Raw genomic sequence first — 18389 nt, forward strand, 5'->3', positions numbered from 1 at the left:
ATTAATGCTTTAAAACTCTTTAGTAGACCCTCACTCCTTAACGTATCCAAAGTCCAACTACTACCAAGTAACTGCTAATTTCTGCCAATTCCACCTCCTTCCACTTTCCCTCATGTACTCTATACTCCAATAACTCTTTTTCACAATCCCTAAAACTCCTTGTTGTTTCATACTCCCATACTTTTAAATGTACTATTTTCCCTCATTTTTATCCTGCCCTTATCCACTTACTGAATACTCATAGCCAAGTGTCTGCCTTTCAATGAAGTTGGGTTCTCTTTTTGTGAAAATAACTAATATTTATCGGGTCAAGCATTCTAATAACTCAGTCTTAACAAGAACCTTTCAATTTTCAAAATAAGTAAATTAAGGTACCGAGAGGTTAAGCAGTGTATCCAATGACACACAGTTATAAATGGCAGAGCTGGAATTCAAACAGAGGTAGTCTCTGACCTTCCTCTATACTATATTTATTGCCTTCTACAATTATATCTTGTATTATAGCTATAATTGCATTACACCACATTTCAGTTGCATGTTTATATACAGATTTTCCCAACTACACAGACTTTTAAGAGACAGAAATCATGCTTTGTTTCTATTTGTAGCTCTAGTGCCTAGCACACAGAAGGTCCTCAAATGGTTACTAAATGAATGAATGACAGAAGGGAAACCAGCACACAATACAGCTTTAGTAAGGTCCAGCCCCTCTTTATCTCACCTTAACCACTAAAACAGGCTCCCTAACAGGATTCCTTTCCTCCAGTTTCTACTCACACGCCTCTTTCCTTCATACTCCAACCAATACCGTCTTTCTAAACCACGTTAAGATGATGTAACTCCACTAATAAAAATCTTTAAGACATCCGTACTGTCTATAATAGAATAAAATCCCAAATTCTTTTAGCATGACATACCATGACCTTCATGATCTAACTTCTGCAGTCTTTTCTCTTCTTCCCCACTCCAATCTCACATTCTATTTATATTTAGTTTCTTGTCAGTCCACGAATATACCAAGCACTTTACACCTTTGTACGTGCAGGTTCTGCCTGGAATGACCATCCCTTCCTCTCTCACTTGATGAATTCTTACTTTTTTTTTTCAACTTTCAGCTCAAATGTCTTCCTCAGGATTCCTCCAGACGGCCCGTTATTCCACTCCTATACTATACTCTGTTGGCATCACACATTTACCTCACTTACTATGTTGTATTGTTATTTGATAAGGTGCATTTACCCAACCCGACTGTGGAATCTTAAAGAACAAGGACCATATCTTATTCATCTTTTTTATTGTATTATCTTACAGTGTGCGCTCCCAAAATGCTCACTGAATTAGTGGAATGAAATGTGACAAAACATATTCTACCTGCAAGGTAACTCAGCTATAAATGAATTCAAAGTAGGCAACTCTTCCAAGATTAACGAAGTTAGAAAGGGAGTGGAAATATGAATGAACAAAAACAGATACCTTCTAAATTCCTGCTGTTCAATCCTGAATTCTATAGAATGGAACTATTCCTTCATTGGTGATTAATGTTTAGTTGGTGAAATAACCTCATCCTGTGTTTTAAAAAAACATATAATCATATGGCAAATATTTCCTGCATTAGTATAACACATAAGGACACTCTTAAATTCCAGAATGTGTGTCATTAAGGATAAAAAGTTGAGTCATTTATACATCTGAAAACAAATCCTTACAGGCGAGGGAAATTCCTGTCCTTTTACACTACAATCACATGATTTCATTATTCATTAGTCCTAAATGCAATTTAGGTTGCACACATAGCAAACATTGTCTGCCAACTTAGTAATAAACTGGAACTACTTGTTTTTCACAGAAAGAGGAAATTTCTTAAATGTAAAAATGTTAACCCTAAGTGAACAGGAAGACTGGAGTGGGATAAAGGGAAGGGATAAAAGAGGCACTATTCAATTGTTTTGATCTATTCAATTTTTGAAATGTACTTTTAACACTACAAATTGATTTAAAAAAAAAATTTAACTGCCAATTTAAAAAATTCATCAGCTTTTGTCTAGCTTTTCTCTTTATTACTCATGGTAAAAGAAAAAGAACTATCCTGAAAAGGTCTTAGTTTCAAGTTCAAAGGCAGTGTAATTTAGGATGATCAAGAATACGTGATTTCATATCATAAGGCTAAATGAATTCTTAACATTTGTTAACTATTATCAGTGAGGCCTGTTGTACATAATTACAAATCTACCTATGTATACCTGTGTGCTAAATTTTCTTCTTTAAAAATCAATGGGCCAGGATCGTCTCTACATTTACAATATAAGCTCCAAGAGGGAGAGATCTTTGAATATTTCATTCCTTGACGTCTCCCAAAGACCTAGAACAGGGCCTGGCACAGAGTACGCATTCATTACATACATGCTGAATACTGTTCAAGATGGTCTAAATGCTTAATATCTCAATATATACAATGAGCTACAGATATTCAAAGAACATAAAGCTGAAGTTTGGGTTCATCTTAAAATGATCACAGACTTAGCCTTCCTACAGTGTTACACAAATCAACAAATTGACAATGCATTTAAGAAAATATTTTACACAGAAACCTTAAGGTTTTAAACTTTAAAGCTTGCCAAGAAGCTGGCAAAAACAAAAAAGGCATTGGCACAACCAAAATTTTCAACAAGCAAACTCTTGCACTTTTTTAAATACACAATTTGACTCCAAAAGAGCCATGGGCTTCAACAAAATTTAAAAATCTTAAGAATTTCACTGAAACACCAGTGTATTTACTAAAAAATGTTATTTCCAGTATTATAAAGCAGGCCTGATCTTTTTCTTTTATCAATTTACCTAACTACATTAAAATACTGCTAAGCAATATACTTCTGAATATATCTAAAATTGCTAACTCTCTTGCTGTTCCCCACTCCTAAAAGTGCAATGTAAATATTTATGAAACTGGTATTTTTAGTTTTCCCTATTAAAATAAGCCATCATGAGCATTTAACTGAATTAGGCTATGTCTTAGCTCTTATTAATGGGTCACCCTTTCAGCCCTTGTTAATTTGCTAACTCTTGATGACCTTTAGCTCGTCACTCTCTACTTTGTTCTGAGCCTTTCTCTCTTCAGTATAATGAGGGATCTAAGTTAAAACAATGGTTCTTTTAACATTTTTGTAATCCTTTGAGAATCTGGTGAAAGCTACAGGTGACCTCTCCATAAAAATGCACATACACACTTGTATAACAGTTTTAAAAACCATTATTTATAATAGCAAAATACTGGAAATGACCTGAATGTCTACCAATAGATGCTTAAACTGTTAAATCCAATCAGTGTAATTCCTTGCAACTGTTAATAGAATGAAAAAAACTATCTATTACTAATATGAAAAGATTTCCATTATTGTTACATGAAAACAGCAAGTTACAGAACAGTGTGTATATTATACAACCTTTGTGTAAAAAGATCAAAAAGTAAAGTATATTTTAATTTTCATGTATAAGCATAAAGAAACTGAAAGAATAAACAAGAATCTTTGGTGGGAGTGGGAAATGAAGAAAGGGGTAGGAGGAATCTTTTCATTGCATATTTTATATTTTTGTTTAAATTATGTGAATGCATTGCCTGTTAAAATTTTAAATTAAAAAAATATTGTATATAACCTCAAGAGGACCAGACAACCCACTGAAGCTAGAAGATAATTCCCAAATCCTGTTCAGCAATATTCTCCTATAATGCTGTGAGTTAATAAGCATATAATTATATACTCAATGACCCAAACACAAGAACATTTAAGAAAAAATATTTTGCATTATGGTCCTCACTCATAATAAACATAGAAAGTAACTGGATACTCAGTGGATACTCTGTGGCTCAAAAGATTCTATTTTGGAATCTTATTTTAGGTAGTTTTCCTAAATCACTGATACATTTTATGTTAAATTTCTTCAAGGGAAAAAAAGATCATACAATTACAATCATAGAGCCATACTCCTCTGATTCAAATTTCAGACCTGATAATTCACACAGGAGTCCAGGCTTTGGAAATAGAAAATAGACATTTCTATCCTATTTGACCATATAATCGACAGAACTAAGAAGGAGACCAGTGAAATATTGTCTTATTTTTTGGCCATAATCTCAGAATTTGAAGCCAATTAAATAGTATATGAGATCATCAAACAGTATGCACGAACTAGATGATGTTTGAGGAGTCCTTCATCCCTGATTTGAATAGCAAATCAGGTGGAATTAGGTTTTAATCCTTAGTCAAGCTACTTAATCCCTCTGGGCCTCAGTTTCATCTGTAAAATGGTAACAAAAGTACCTATTTCATATGGATGTTGTGAAGCTCAAAATTTGAGAAACATAAAAAGTAAGACAAACAAAAGTAAGATATCTTAAGACAGTGGCAGGTGTCTGACTGCTTGAATCAAAACACTGCATTCTGGGACCTGTAGTTTCTAGGGACTGCACATTCACACACAAGCAATGCCTCCTTTACCCTATTGAAAATAACACATGGCAGAATTCCCAACACAAAAGGTGCAAATATCTGGCCTTTCCTGATTATGTTTCTTGAAAATCTCCTAGATAAGCATTTTTTATCAAAGAGCTGTAGATGTGTTGACGGGGTGTGTGCCTCGGAGTCCTGAAATACGCTCTAACCGTTTTGTTTTGTTTTCAATACGGCGGTTTCTACGTCAAGCTTAGCACAAAAGAGTGGAAGGCTGCGGGAGGTAAAAAAGGCAAAGTTGAAGGCAACAATTCTGAAACTTTTAATTACCAGGATGGTAGCAGGAAACCTACACTATCATGGAGACAGAAGCAGCCCCCGCCAACCAATCCCTGTTTACTAAACTTTTAAACCCCTTTTAGCTTTTTTTTTTTTTTTTGGTCGCGCACCATTGGACCTCATTAGTATTATAATAGCCGTCATTTATTGCTTACTCGCTATGTGCCAAGCTCTGTGCTATGTATGCATGTTTTACGATTTTGTGAAAACTGCACGTGAAGTCATTCCCTCAACGCATTCTACTCGTCTGAAAAGCTCCTTTCACATCCTCAAATTCAACCTGTCCACTAAACTCCAAACACTCCACATTTCTTACTGATCCACTTAAGCCCACAAGCAACTGGACCCCAAGTTCTTCACTCAACACTATACCAAGCACTTCTCTGATCTTCCAGCGCCCCTGCGAACTTCAGTAGTCTCCTTCCACACCGTAATTCCAATCTGGCCCTAACTTGTTACAAGACTGCTGTGGTTCCCTCCAAACTTCTGACTTACATAAGGCGCAGGATCCCTTCAATGCTCCTCTAAATCCATCGTGCCCGTACTTCATTCCAAAGTTCAAAATTTAGAAACATAATGCAGTTGGGCAGACCCCGGTCCCAACCCCATGAGAACTCTCCACGCCCGCTCAAGTAGGGCCTCGGACTCCCCACCCGCTAACCAGGCCTGGCCGGGCGCGCTCGGCCTCGCTCAGGACCCCAAGGGGAGGGGAGGCTCCACCTGGCTCCGCGGGTACGGCGCGCGGCTCCTGCTCCGGCTTGGGCCCCGCGGCGGCCGCGCCCCCGTCCCGGCGCAGGCGGCAGCGCTCTGGCTGGCCGCGACGGGCGCGCTCGCCCTGCACTTCCACGTCGGCCTGGCCGTCGTCGCGGGCCCGACGGCGGGCCCAACCCGGGCCGCGGGCGCGGCAGCGCGGACAACTGGGGCCCGCTGCATCGGCGATGCGTTGGGCGCAGCTCCGGCACAGCGAGTGGCCGCAAGGAAGGACCGTTGCTTCCCCCGGGGTCTCCAGGCACCCGGCGCAGCCCGACTCCTCCGACCGCGGCGGTGGCGGCTGCATCAACGGCGGCGGCAACACCAGCAGCGCGGGGCCAGAGGCCGGGACCGAGGCCCCAGTCTTGGCTGCCGCCTTCTCATCACAGCGGCCCCGCCGGCCCCGCCGACTGAGAGCTGCTGCTGCCGCCGCGGAAGAGGCCCGAGTACTCGGACCTGCCGCCGCCATCTTGCTTCCAGTTTGAGGGGAGAGTCCGTTGCGAGGGAGAAGAGTAGAGGGCGGGGCAGTGCGCGGCGGGCAGCGCTATCTACATATTCACGAGGGGGCGGGGTTCCAGGGAGCCCGAGGGAGGTTCTCTCCGGACCTGGTTGGCGGTAGGTGAAGCCTTATTAATATTTGTTAGTTCTACTTTGCGTACATGTTTTCAGCTTCCTCCTCCAGTCTTTGCAATTTCCTTTTATTGAACCAAATAAAGGTGAGAACTGAGGGGTTTATTTGGAAAATCTAAGCGACATTAAACTTTATGGAGTAATTACACTTATTTATCCCACAAGACCCTGATGACTGAAGCTGAAGTGAATGGGGAGCAAGTAAATTATCCAGAACCCTGTCTCAGTGCTTCATTTGATGTGAGGGTAGCTATTGTGACCAAAAACTAACTGCCAAAAATAACTTATTGTCATTCCTCATATCCACATCCCTTCCTGAAAACTCCTCCCCTGGCTGGCAAACCATATTTTCCTGGATTTTCCCATTCCCTCAGCTTATTCTCAGACTCCTTCCTTGATCCTCTCTCCTCTTGTTTTGGGCTTAAACGGGTGTTCATGTAGGCTCAGGCCTCAGGCTTCTTCTCTCACTTTGCCTATTCCCCGCCACCTCCACCTCACACTTTCTTGCAGTTGAAACTCTCGAAATGATATCGGAAGTCTAGACCTCCCAAGTCCAGCTCCCAAGTCCAGCTCTACATATTCAACTGCCTGATGGAAACATCTTGAATGACTGCATTCCACATGTGCAAAACAAGTCATTGCCTTCTACCCTCTTTTCAGAAGGGCTCTTCTCATTTTCCTCATTCTATTGAAGATACATACTATCCTTCCAGTTCATCAAGCTCCAAACCTAATGAATGATCTTTACTTCTCCCTCATTTCCCACATCTGTCAGTATCTTAGTCCTGTCAATTCTCCTCAAAATGACTATTTTCCCTCCTAGTCTCTCTTCTTCATCCCTCTTTCATTGCCAAATTCAAGTCTCATAATCTCTCACCTAGATGACTGCAGTAGCTTCAATAGATTATCTCCCTGCCCATAGCCTCTCTTACTCCAATTCATCCTCCATAGCTCTTAGAACTTCTCCCTAAAGGACAGCTCTGACATGTCATCCCTGCTTGGTCTAGTCACCAGGCGAGGTGCTCAGAATTTGATGTCAGCCCCCTTTCTGGGAGAAAGAATAGCTTCCCCCGATAGAGATATTTCTGGTATAGCAATTCTTGCACCCTTCGTTTTCCTTGCACTAAGGTAGATATGGAGCAGGAAGGTCTTAAGCAAATGGCATTTCCTATTGGGAATCTTTATAGAAAAACCTAAGTTTTATAGGGAGAACAAAGTCAAAAAAGCATCCTAATGTAATGAAAGGTGTCAGAGGCCCTGGGTTTCCATTAGGTCACACGGCAATAGTGCCTGAGGTGGTGGTAAACCAGACCCAAGGCTGAGTGATTGGTGGAAGTCAAAGAACAGAAAGAAGAAAGAAGTGGATTCCCAAGATGAAAACCAGATGGCTGAAGAATAGTCAAAAACTGAAGAAGAGTCAATGAATAATTGAAACAAGGACTTGTGTTTACAGAGGCCCAGACAGTTAGAATCCTGCCAAACACAGCCTCAGCTGGACTGCCCTTTATCCAGAGGTCCTCCTCATTTCTCTCCCCACTTGAGGTTCTTGAGGATGCTTTGCCCAAATTCTGACAAGGTAGGCCTGTGGACCAAGCTAACTACTATTAGAAACAGAGCCCTTGGGATGGACTATTCACTCTTAACAGTTTGGAGTTCTTAATCTAAAACCTATTTACTGTTGGAGGAGCTGAACCATAGAAGTGTAGCATGCTTTCTTGGAGACAAGTAAAGACAGGAAATTTCCTTTTGCAGAGAGAAAAAGCAAGAGGTCTGAATAGCACTGGACCAAAAGCCAGGAGATCTGGGATTGGTCCTGGCCCCTTTCCCCCTTTTATTAACTCATGACGTGTGATTTCAAATAGGTAACTTTTCTCTGGGCCTCAATCTCCTCATCTTTAAAACTGGGTGTTGGAATTCAGCAGTTCTCAATCTGGGACGCACCTCAGAAAGACACACACACACACACACACACACACACACACACACACACCCTAAAGCCCCACCTCAAATCTACCAAACCCAAAAAATGAGGATGGGATGCCAACATGTGTTTTGTTTTGTTTTTAATGCCATAGGAATTCTAATAAATACTCCTAGATAAGACCATTACAATAAATTCAAAGGTCTCTTCTAGTTCTAACATTCTAGAAGTCTGACTCCCAATTTCTAGTCCCTTCTCTACCGCTTTGCTGTTGCCAAAGTAATCCTACTAAAGCAGTAGCAGGGACAGAAAGCAAAGCAAATCTAAGTAATCTGTGTAGGAAAATGAAGGAGAGGAGGATGATTCTAAAGTGTGAAGCCCAGGAGCCTGAGATTATGATCACAATTGACAACTAACAAAAACAGAATAACTAGAAAGGAAAAGCAGTCTGAAAAATGAGGGCATGGTAGATATTTTGTTTAGTTTACCATTGGCATCCAAATCTTCCTATTTGGGGGAATGCCCCATTCTATGTAGTATTGCTGATTGTGGGAGCCAAAGCAAGGAGATACTCTTCTCCCTAACCCCTAGTAGCCAGAACATGGCATATGGCCTGGGCTTAGCCACTTAGCAACTCTCCTCTTAAGTTTGGATCTTCAGGGAATGACACAAAGACATATTTCCAAATTTAGGATTATTCACAGCAACAGTGACACTAGGTGTCCAACCACAGTGGGTTGGGAGTTGGGTATGGAAGGGTGGTGTCGCTACCATGGTGATGGTGACCATGCCAGATTGTTCCCAAGGTGTGAACTTGGTTGTGGTGCCTGCTGCCTGGACTTCCTAAGTTACCACCCATTTTCCATATCTGACTCTCCAGCCTTCCTGTCAATTCTTTGCATCCTTTCAGCAAATTTCTTTTTTTGTTAAATTACAAATTCTGTTGTTTGCATCACAGTACTCTGAGACATTGTTTTATTGTTTTTGAAGTGTCACCTGAAAATGGTTGTCAGGGTTGTTTTGTAAGTTATAAAATGATCTGCGCAGCTTAGTCTGAAAGCCTAGAGTAGAACTAGCTTGAGTGTTATGCATCGCTTTTTTTCTGTGCCCCCACCTGTACCACCAAGAGAAGAGGGACTCACAGACTCAATGCAGTCATGCAGGATGCCAACTGGAACAGTTTGTGCAGCCACACCTACCAAGGCTGCCTCTCCAGCTGCTTTTGTTCTGCCCCTCCTGCCATACTTTCTGAAGATTGCATTGCCAAAATTCCCTACCATCCTTCTCTACACAGGTAGCTCTCCCTGGTTCATATGACCACTATCTCTTCAGCACTCATCCATATCACTACGAACCTTCCCTCCTCCAGCTCGAGGCGCCAGCTTCTCCCTACTGGACTGAAAGATGCTCATGCAAGGCTGTTCCTCCTCCTTCCAGGTGGAGACAGGCTATTTCTCCCTACAGTCCAAGCGCCCTTTCTTGACATCCTCTTGACATCCTGGGCACCGAGTCCATCCTGAGACCTCACACATCTAGAAAGGAGGAGGCTCAGCCCCATAGGCCGCACCAGTAACACCTCTCCTTTACCCTCCTCCCCTCTTCTGATGGCATCTTCTTCCTGTTCTTTCCTCCCCTCAAGCCAGATGTCCCCTTGAGATTTAACCCCTTCTCTAATGCTTTAAAGATGCTTGCTACATCCTTACTATCACTCATCTTCAGTTCCTTCCCTTTTGTTTCAGAGGAAGAACTAGTTCTTTTTGCAAAGCTAAACCTTCTACCTGTCATCTTGCCAGCCTCCTCCATATTCTTTCCAAACACTCTGCAAACACAAATAAGACTTTCTTCCTGCCTCCCTCAAGATCACAGTCTAACAGGCAACAGTATTAATAAATAATTATAACACAAAAAAAATAATTATAACAAAATTACAAGCTGCATAACAACCACATAGAAGGTGCTATGGAAGCAGGGCGGCGAGGGGCAGTGTTGGAAAATGTTTCACAGGGGAGGGGACATTTGAGCTCTATTTTGAAGGATGAGGAGGAGTTCACCAGGTAGATCAGGGAAGGCACTCCAGGTAAAGGGAAAACAAGCAGAGGCACAAAAGTATAAAAGTTCAGGATCTGAGTGAGACTGATAAGAAATTCGAAACAGCTAGAACATTGGGTTGGAAATGAAGCTAGAAAATTGGAGAAGAAAATGAACTAGAATTTATTAAGCAGCTACCACATGCTGGGCACATGTCAAGCAATAATATAGCTCATTTAAACCTGAAGTTGCCCTGTGAAGTTAGTATATTGTCTCCATTTTACAGAGAAATAAACTCAGGGTATTGGGGAAACATTAAATTATTTAATATTTATATCAAGAGAATGTTACATATAGATTTATATTTTATAAGAATAATTCTTGATTCTATAATTATCAGTGAGGAGTAAAAATAATTTAAGTAGACTTCATCCCACCCCATGGAGTTGAGATATCATTGGCAAAAGTACATGCAGCTAACATTAATTTATTCAACAACTATGAGTTGAGCACCTACTATGTGACAAGATAATATAGGTACTGAGAATTCAGCAGTGAGCAAGGCAAGCAAGGTATGGATGCTAAGCCAGTTTTGATTTGCCCAGCTTTAGGTACAATGTTTGGCATTTTCCAGTTGCTGTGGAATGAATGGATATTATCCCCTTAATTATGCCTTTAATGTTTAGCACGGTTCGAAGCACAGTACATTGTCAGAAAAAACAAAATTCTGTTTAACAAGCACATTAGTGGAGAAAATAGTTGTATAATTTCTTTAAATTTAGATATCCATAAATCCACCTAGAGTCTCTGTCTCTTCACCTCCCTCCCATCCCCTTGGTCTTTCTTCCTCTCTTGCCTACCCTCAGAGTCCATTATCCTTTTTTCTCTAGGCTCTGGCCAGAGGTTCCAATCCCTGGAAACCAATTCATTCTTTGATTTAGTTGTTCTTTTTCCGGAGGGGATAGAGATGGCTTTAAGAAGTCCTTTAAGTTCAACATATAGAGAATAAGGAAATAAATGGGCAAATACCCCTGCTAACCTCACTTCACAGTGAAACAACTAAACAACAAATCTTCCTCTGCTGGTATTGATCACCTTTTACAATATATAAAGAACATGTATTATTATAGTGGAGTCTATCTCTTTTTCCCACCTCAAAGAAATCCTTCTACTTTCACTTTATCTGGACCAAGTGCCCCAGAGGAGGGGCTCATGGCCGTGCTCCAGGAAAAGAGTAAGAGGGAGAGAAAGCCCCCATTTTATCATAAATAAATACATAGTTATACTGACCAGAATGGAGAATTTGCCTCGGATGAGAGCACTGTGATGGACGCAGAAGAAAAAGTCAGGGGCATATGAAACAGTCTCTCAGAGATTGACTTCCTCTAGTTTTGAAAGAAACAGGTAGGAGGTGAGTTCTGCTGGAGGCTGAGAACAGAGAGCACGATCTCTCAGTTCCTTGGACCTGAAGGAGGATAGGATTCTATATCATTTGACCAGTGACCAGTGAGAAACCTGATTGGTTCTCTTCTAGAATGGTCATTGTCCCACAGTTCTTTGTTTACTAGGCTCTGAGCTCTAGCTGCGTTCCTGGGCAAAGCCTACAGCCAAGTCTCCTGGGACTGTGATGTTGCTGAGCGACCACCAGGGGGCAAACCAAGACTACTGAGCTCTCCCCAGTCTCTTCCACCCTGTTTCCACAGAATGTCAAGAGCTGTAATGGGCTTTAGAAATCATCCAAGGCTTCTGAGCAAACTTCTTCATTTACAGAGAAAAAAAAACAAGGTCTAAAGGAGGGAATCAATTTGTCAAACCCCACAGTGAGTTGATGGTAAAGTAGGAACCAGAAACCAAGCCTGCTGGCTACCCTAGTCCTACACGTTTGACCACGCCAAGCTTCTCCTGTCTCATATTTCATTCCAATGATTTCAGAATTTTAGTGATATCTTTTTTAGTGGCTTTTAGTGATATCTCTTCTATGTAAAAGACTTGTCTCTACAATTAGATTGTAAGTCTCTGGGATCAGGGACCATATTTTGACTAGTACTGTATATCATTTCCTCTAGCACCTAGCACATGGCACTGCAGGTAGCCTATGCCTGATATCAGATGGAGCATTTCAGCAAATATTGTGAAACTGCTGTGTGGCAGATCCAGCAATGATTCCTGAAAATACAGAGATGAAAATGTACTGTCCCTGTTCTCAAGGAGCTCACTAAGACAGAAGGCAGGTATGTCAACAACTATAACTCAAGAGATGAATTTTTTTAATTAATTAATTTTCTAATTGAAGAAATTATTTAAATTTTTTATTCTTTTTTTTTTCTTCTTCTCCCATCTACCTCCCCTCTCTCTCCCTTCCCAGAACATGAATTTTTAACAGCTGTGTAGGCAAAGCGGTATGGAAGCATGGAACAGGAAGTGACTATCAGGATACAAAATTGGGTCCTAAAGGAAGACTGAGAATGAGAACTCATCAAAGAAGGAATGGGAATTCTCAATAAAAGGAATAGCGGAATAGGCCAACACGAAGACATGAAGACATGGTGTGTTAGATGAAAACTATGGCTTCTAAGTAGCTAGAATACAGTATATATAAGAAGCTGGACTGGAAAGGGATAGTAAATAAGACTAGAAAGGAAGTTTGAGGTCAGCAGTGAAGTTGAGGTTTATTCATTCATTCAACAGACAGTAAGTACCCCTGTGTGCCATGTAGCACTTGTTGATAATGATGGTTGTGAGATGAATAAAAGTGAAGGTAGTAGCAATAATGATGAAAATACTACTGTAGTTGAATTCCAAGGATTTAAAGTCTTCAGCTTAGGGTTCATTTCTCGCATGATTCAGATAAATATTCTATCTTCCATTTCCATTTATTTAAGAAAATATTCAGTAAGCCTCTACTATGTGCTAGGGACTATTTATAGGAACTAGGTACATAGCAGTGATCAAGAATTAAGGTCCAGGCTGTCATGGCGCTTTCATGCCCATAGGGGAGGCAGATAATATACAAGTGAAGAAATATATTTCAGATAATGATAAGTGACAGAAAGGAAATAAAACAAGGCAATATGATAGAAAATGACTGGAGAAAGAAATCATGATAGCTTGGACCAGGAAACCTCACCGAGGAAGTGGCTTTTTAGCTGAATGAAGTGTCAGCCCAGGAAAAAGCTGAGGGAAGAGCATTCTAAGTAGGAGTAGCTCTCAAGGGCAGAGACCCTGCAGAGGGTCCCGAAAGCTTGATATACCCTTGATGGGACAGAAAGAAGACCAGTGTGGTAGAACAGAGCCAGCACAAGGAGAATGGCTAAAGTCGGAGGGTAGGCAGAGACCAGGTCATGGAGGGATTTACAAAATGTACAGGGTTTGAGTTTTATTCTAAGCACAATGGAGAGGTTTTAAACAAGGAAGTGACATGACCTGATTTACATATTAGAAGCTAACTCTGGTGGCTCCTCATTCCCACCTTCAGATGGATACAATGCCTGGTGCCATCTGGCTGTAGGACCCAAGTTATTTGGCACTGTTCTCTGGCACGCTAACTACATCTTCATCGACCTATAGAAAGAAGTGTTGGAGGACAAAATGCTTTTCAAAAGTCCTTATCATGGAGGATACAGAAGCAGAAGTTTCATTCTCCTTGGTTCTTGGTTAGTGATGACACCTGCTATAGCTGAGGCCTCTGGTTGGTGGCCAAGCTTAGGACCTTGATGAAGAATGATCCTACTCCATGTTTTCGACTGAGTGTTCCTTCGTCCTGGTTTCCCAATACCACCTCCATCAGAATTTCTGTGGCAGGTTGTCCTGGGAAGAGTTGGCCCACTAAGGGAGAAAAAAGACATGGAGATATTCACATAGTCACATAAGAACCCATACAAATCAACACAGAATCTTCTTAAAGTGAGCCTCACTTTAGGAAGATCCATTAACTCATTCACACTGATGTTTATTGAACATCCACAATTTACCAGGCATTATTTTAGAATTTAAGGATTCAATCATTCATTCTCAAACATTTATTTAGGCCAACTATATGCACAATATCTGGAAATCCAAAGGAAGATGTGCTAAAAGAATAGTAGAACAGAGGTACATGGCTAAGTAACTCTGGCCTGGCTGAAGGGCAGGAGTAGAATGGAGATTGTTCACTTTACAAAATTATTAACTCAGATATCTCTTTTTAAATAAGACTTTCCTCCTAATATATCTAAATTTGACCCAGCTTTAAAGAATCAATTTGTTCACCCTTTCAGAACATCACCACGTAAAGGCAGTATATGGCAACTACAGTTAATAATACTGTATTACTTATCTGAAATTTCTAAGAGATTAGATCTTTAAAATTCTCATCACAAGGAAAAAAATCTGTGTGTGGTGACAAATGTTAACTATGTTGATTGTGATGATCATTTCACAATATATACAAATTGGATTATTATGTTGTATGTCAATTATACCTCAATAAAAAAAAAAAGTAACAGCAATGTCCTAGAACTGACTTATAAGGGCTCAGGAAAGCTGAGCATTAAATTTTCAATAATTTTGCATGCGGGTTGTTCAACTCAGTCATAACTAAAATTAAATTTATAGACTTACAATTAAATAAGTTACATTTATAACAGTCAAACTCATCATCTCCTAATTATTTTACTACATTTTGCTATCAATGTTCTTGAAATTATTTACATCTATTGTATCCGTATGATGGAAATACTACATAATGGTGTCCTACTATGCGTCTCTCCTCAACTCCACATTCAATGATGTCAGCTTGGTCGCTTGAAATTGGCCGTGATGGGAGTATTTACACCATGAAAATTGGCAGCTGCTATAAAACAGAGCTTTTGTCCCCTGTACAGCATGTTGTTAAACATTTATTAGCACACCACTGGGGTAGCGTCTCTACTGTATAGACCTCTTATACTAATTCTCATGGTGAATCTGCTTTTCAGTCTTACAGAATTAGGTGGACTGGGTTAGGAAGTCTTTCCTTGGCACTGATATCTATGATTCTTATCACTATGGTAATTTTCATAATCAAGCAGCCTGCAGCCCAGGAGGAGGCCTTTTAGCCAAAAATAAGATTATACAAGGAGCATTTGAAGGAACAAGGATATTATTCAACAAACCTTTATTTAGCAGCTACTTACATGCAAAGCTGGTTGCTGAAGGCTAGGGAAGATGTTAGATAAATAGTCTGTGTTCTTGAGGAACTCACTTTAAAGGAAGTGACAAAAAAACCTTTGATAATACAATGTAATACATGCTATAATGGAGGAGAGAAAAGCTAACTTAGAGGCGATGAAAGAGACTTCACAAGAACCTGGACTATAAACATCAATGTCTGTCTTATCCCCAGCACCTTGCATAATAGTGCCTGGCACAGGGTTGGCATTCAATAACTGTCAAATGAATGAATAAGGAAGCAGTTACCTTGACCCTGGAAAAATAAGCTTGCTAGACAAGTAAGAGTGGGTATAGTGAAGACATTAGAAAAAAACAATGTGCAGAGGTATGGGGACAAAACAGCTCAGCACATCTAAAGAACGAGAAAGTTCAGTGTAGCATGAGGGGTCCAGGGGCTGAAACTGGTAAGGATGAGGGTGTGGAAAGAGGGGTTCTCTGTTTCATCTCTATAGAGGTCTCAAAAGAAAAGGAGTTGGCTTGCTCTGTGCGGCCCTGGGGACAGAGCTGAGAGCAGTGCAGGGAGTCAGAAAATCAGAATTCAGTTAAAGAACTTTCTAGTAGAGCTGTCCAACAGTGAAATGGGCTGCCTTGGAAGGCAATGAGCAAGTTCCCTAAGAGGGAAGCAAGCAGGTTGCAAAAAATTACTATGGGTAGAAACTTTTTTCCTGACAAGATTTTGGAAGAATTTATCAAATCTCTTTTCTTAAAGTACATGAGATAATATACGGACAACCATCTCAATACCAATTGTACAGAAGACACAAACTTCCCTCAAGTGCTTATTTCTAATGCCAGTCATTGATTAAAGCTGAGGGCAATAGGGGTGCTGAAGGTTCTCTCATCAAAAAATATTTGCTTTCAAATTATGGAGCTCTACATTCATCCATGAAACAATTATTTAGTATCTTTGTGTGTCAGGGACTTTGCTAAGTGCTAGATAAAATATAGATAGAAACGAAAAAAAAAAAAAGAGAGAGACCCCTGCCCCCACAGTGCAGGGTTTAAGTGCAAATAAACATTTACACTTAAAAAGCTTAAAATACAAAGTGCTACCAAAAATTCACTTTGCTAAGGGGACTCAGAAAAGGCCTCAGAGAGAAAGTGACTCAGAGCCAACCTTTTTTTATTATTTAATTTATTGGGATAACAGTTAATAACATTACATAAATTTGAGGTGTACAACTTCAGAATATGACATCTGTATTCTCTACTGTGTGCTCACCACCAGAAGTTGAGTCTTCTGTCACCATATATTTGACCCCTTTTACCAAAGGAGAAGAACATCAGGGTGGGGAGAGGATGAAGAGAACTGACTTTCGAAAAGCAAAAAGGAATTCCCTAAAGAAAGGAGAAAGTAGTCCAAGCAGAAGGAATATATATATAAAGATCGGGGGCTGTGAAAATGTATGACTAGTTTGCGGGGATAGGGGTGGGGGTGGGTGAGTGGTTGGTGAAGATGTAGGGTAGGTGGTAATGGTAAGCAGGAGCCCAAACATGCATGGCCTTGAATCCAGTGCTAACAATTTTAACCTGTAAATGATAGGAAGACAATGTGTGTGTGTGTGTAGTTTTTTTTTCCTGTTATTTATTAATAAACTTTTATTCTGGAAGGATTTTAGATTTACAGAAAAGTTGCAAAGTATAAAGTTCTTATCTAAGAACCATATCTTTCGCCCTGCTTCCTCCAGTGGCAACATCTTACATAGCTACGGCACATTTGTCATGACTAAGAAACCAATATTGGTACATTACTATTAGCTAAAGTATAGACTTTGTTCACCAGTTTTTCCACTAATGTCCTTATACTGTCCCAGAATCCAATCTAGGATACCAGTTGCATTTACTGTTATTTATTTATTTTTATTTCCAATGATAGGTTTTACATGGAAAAGTGATGTGATCAGAATTGTCAATGAAAATGATCACCATAATTTTTAAGACAGATGTGAGGAAAATAGACTGGAGGGGCCCAGACTAGTGGTGGGAGGGTTGTTAAGATGTTGTTCAGAAAGTCCAGTTCAGGGATGATAATGGCCTGAACTCCAGCATAGAGAAGAATGTTGAAACCTTTTTGGGTTTCACTATAGAGACCTTTCCCGAAGCAGAATGAGCAGAATGTAGGGGAAGCCAATCTTAATCCACCTCTTACACCAAAGATGTGAATATATGTGTATAGTAGACTTTAAACAAAGGTGGAAAAAGGACAAGATCTTTGTCCCCAATTCTTGGAATGAGATTTTTTTTCCTGCAGTTAAGCACCAGATTTAAATCTGAGCTCCTTGAAAGCCAAGGCAAAAAGGGAAGCATGATGACATACATGGCTTTCATCATCTGTTAAAATACACACGAGAGAGGACTAGACTTGCTAGATTGGAATGGAGAAGTAAAGTCTGAAGGGCACCCAGGGGGCAGGTCATGTTTGTCCCTGATTCTGAGAGCTTGGGGAAAGCTGTTCCAGGGATAACTGTTTGTTCCCAGTGCTGTCGGTTCTGGATGGCACAGAATGGCAGCACAGCAGAGGGGAGCACAGCCTCGGACCAGGAAGATGTCTTAACAGACAGCCAGTCAGAAGTGTTTCAGCCTGGAAATGTGATTCTCCACCAGAGCGGGAAGTACCTCAAGATCCCATCTCATTTCTAACTATTCCCAGTGTTCTCCCCTCCAACACTCATTGGAGTTTCCAGCAGCTCTGTAAGAAGAGGTCTCAGGAAGCTGAGGTCTAAAGCAGGGATGGATGTAGTAGTTACCTAGAATGTCCCAGCAAGTTGGGGGCAGAGCCAGGACAAGGACCCTGCCCTTTTGATTTCAGTCTGGATGTTTCTTGACTGAACAGTTGGTGGTTTTCTTCTTTGGATCCTATTAATTCACACAGTCATTTAACACAAAGTATGAAACACCAACCGTGGGCTGAGGTTGGGGAGCTTCAGGGCCGGGCCTTTGGGGAGCTCACCCTCTTTTGGGAGAGACAGCATTGTGACAGCCAGCTTTTACTGAGGAGGACCAACATGCCAAGACTCTTGGTGAAGTGGAGGACTTATTTGCAGAGGCAAAGGAAAGACTGTGTCCTGCTTTTGGGGTGGAATGGG

The 18389-nt window shown here is 40.7% G+C and overlaps 1 protein-coding gene and 1 long non-coding RNA gene across 2 annotated transcripts in view; one reads left to right on the top strand and one right to left on the bottom strand.

The window, feature by feature from the left end:
* The window catches only part of RNF169 (ring finger protein 169), a 76112-nt gene extending 70088 nt beyond the window's left edge, over positions 1–6024 (bottom strand). Inside the window, exon 1 of the mRNA XM_016161483.2 lies at positions 5505–6024. Within this exon, the coding sequence (XP_016016969.1) occupies positions 5505–6003 (499 nt within the window). The 5' untranslated portion in view covers positions 6004–6024. The remainder of the gene's footprint in view (positions 1–5504) is intronic.
* Positions 6025–6101: 77 nt separating this feature from the next.
* LOC118602886 lies at positions 6102–13286 on the top strand. Its single transcript, XR_004950948.1, has 3 exons — positions 6102–6149; positions 12180–12344; positions 12479–13286. It is a non-coding gene; the product is annotated as an uncharacterized LOC118602886 (long non-coding RNA).
* Positions 13287–18389: the final 5103 nt, after the last annotated feature.

The sequence above is a fragment of the Rousettus aegyptiacus genome, unplaced genomic scaffold (assembly GCF_014176215.1).
Source record: "Rousettus aegyptiacus isolate mRouAeg1 unplaced genomic scaffold, mRouAeg1.p scaffold_m13_p_5, whole genome shotgun sequence".
Taxonomy (NCBI): Eukaryota; Metazoa; Chordata; class Mammalia; order Chiroptera; family Pteropodidae; genus Rousettus; species Rousettus aegyptiacus.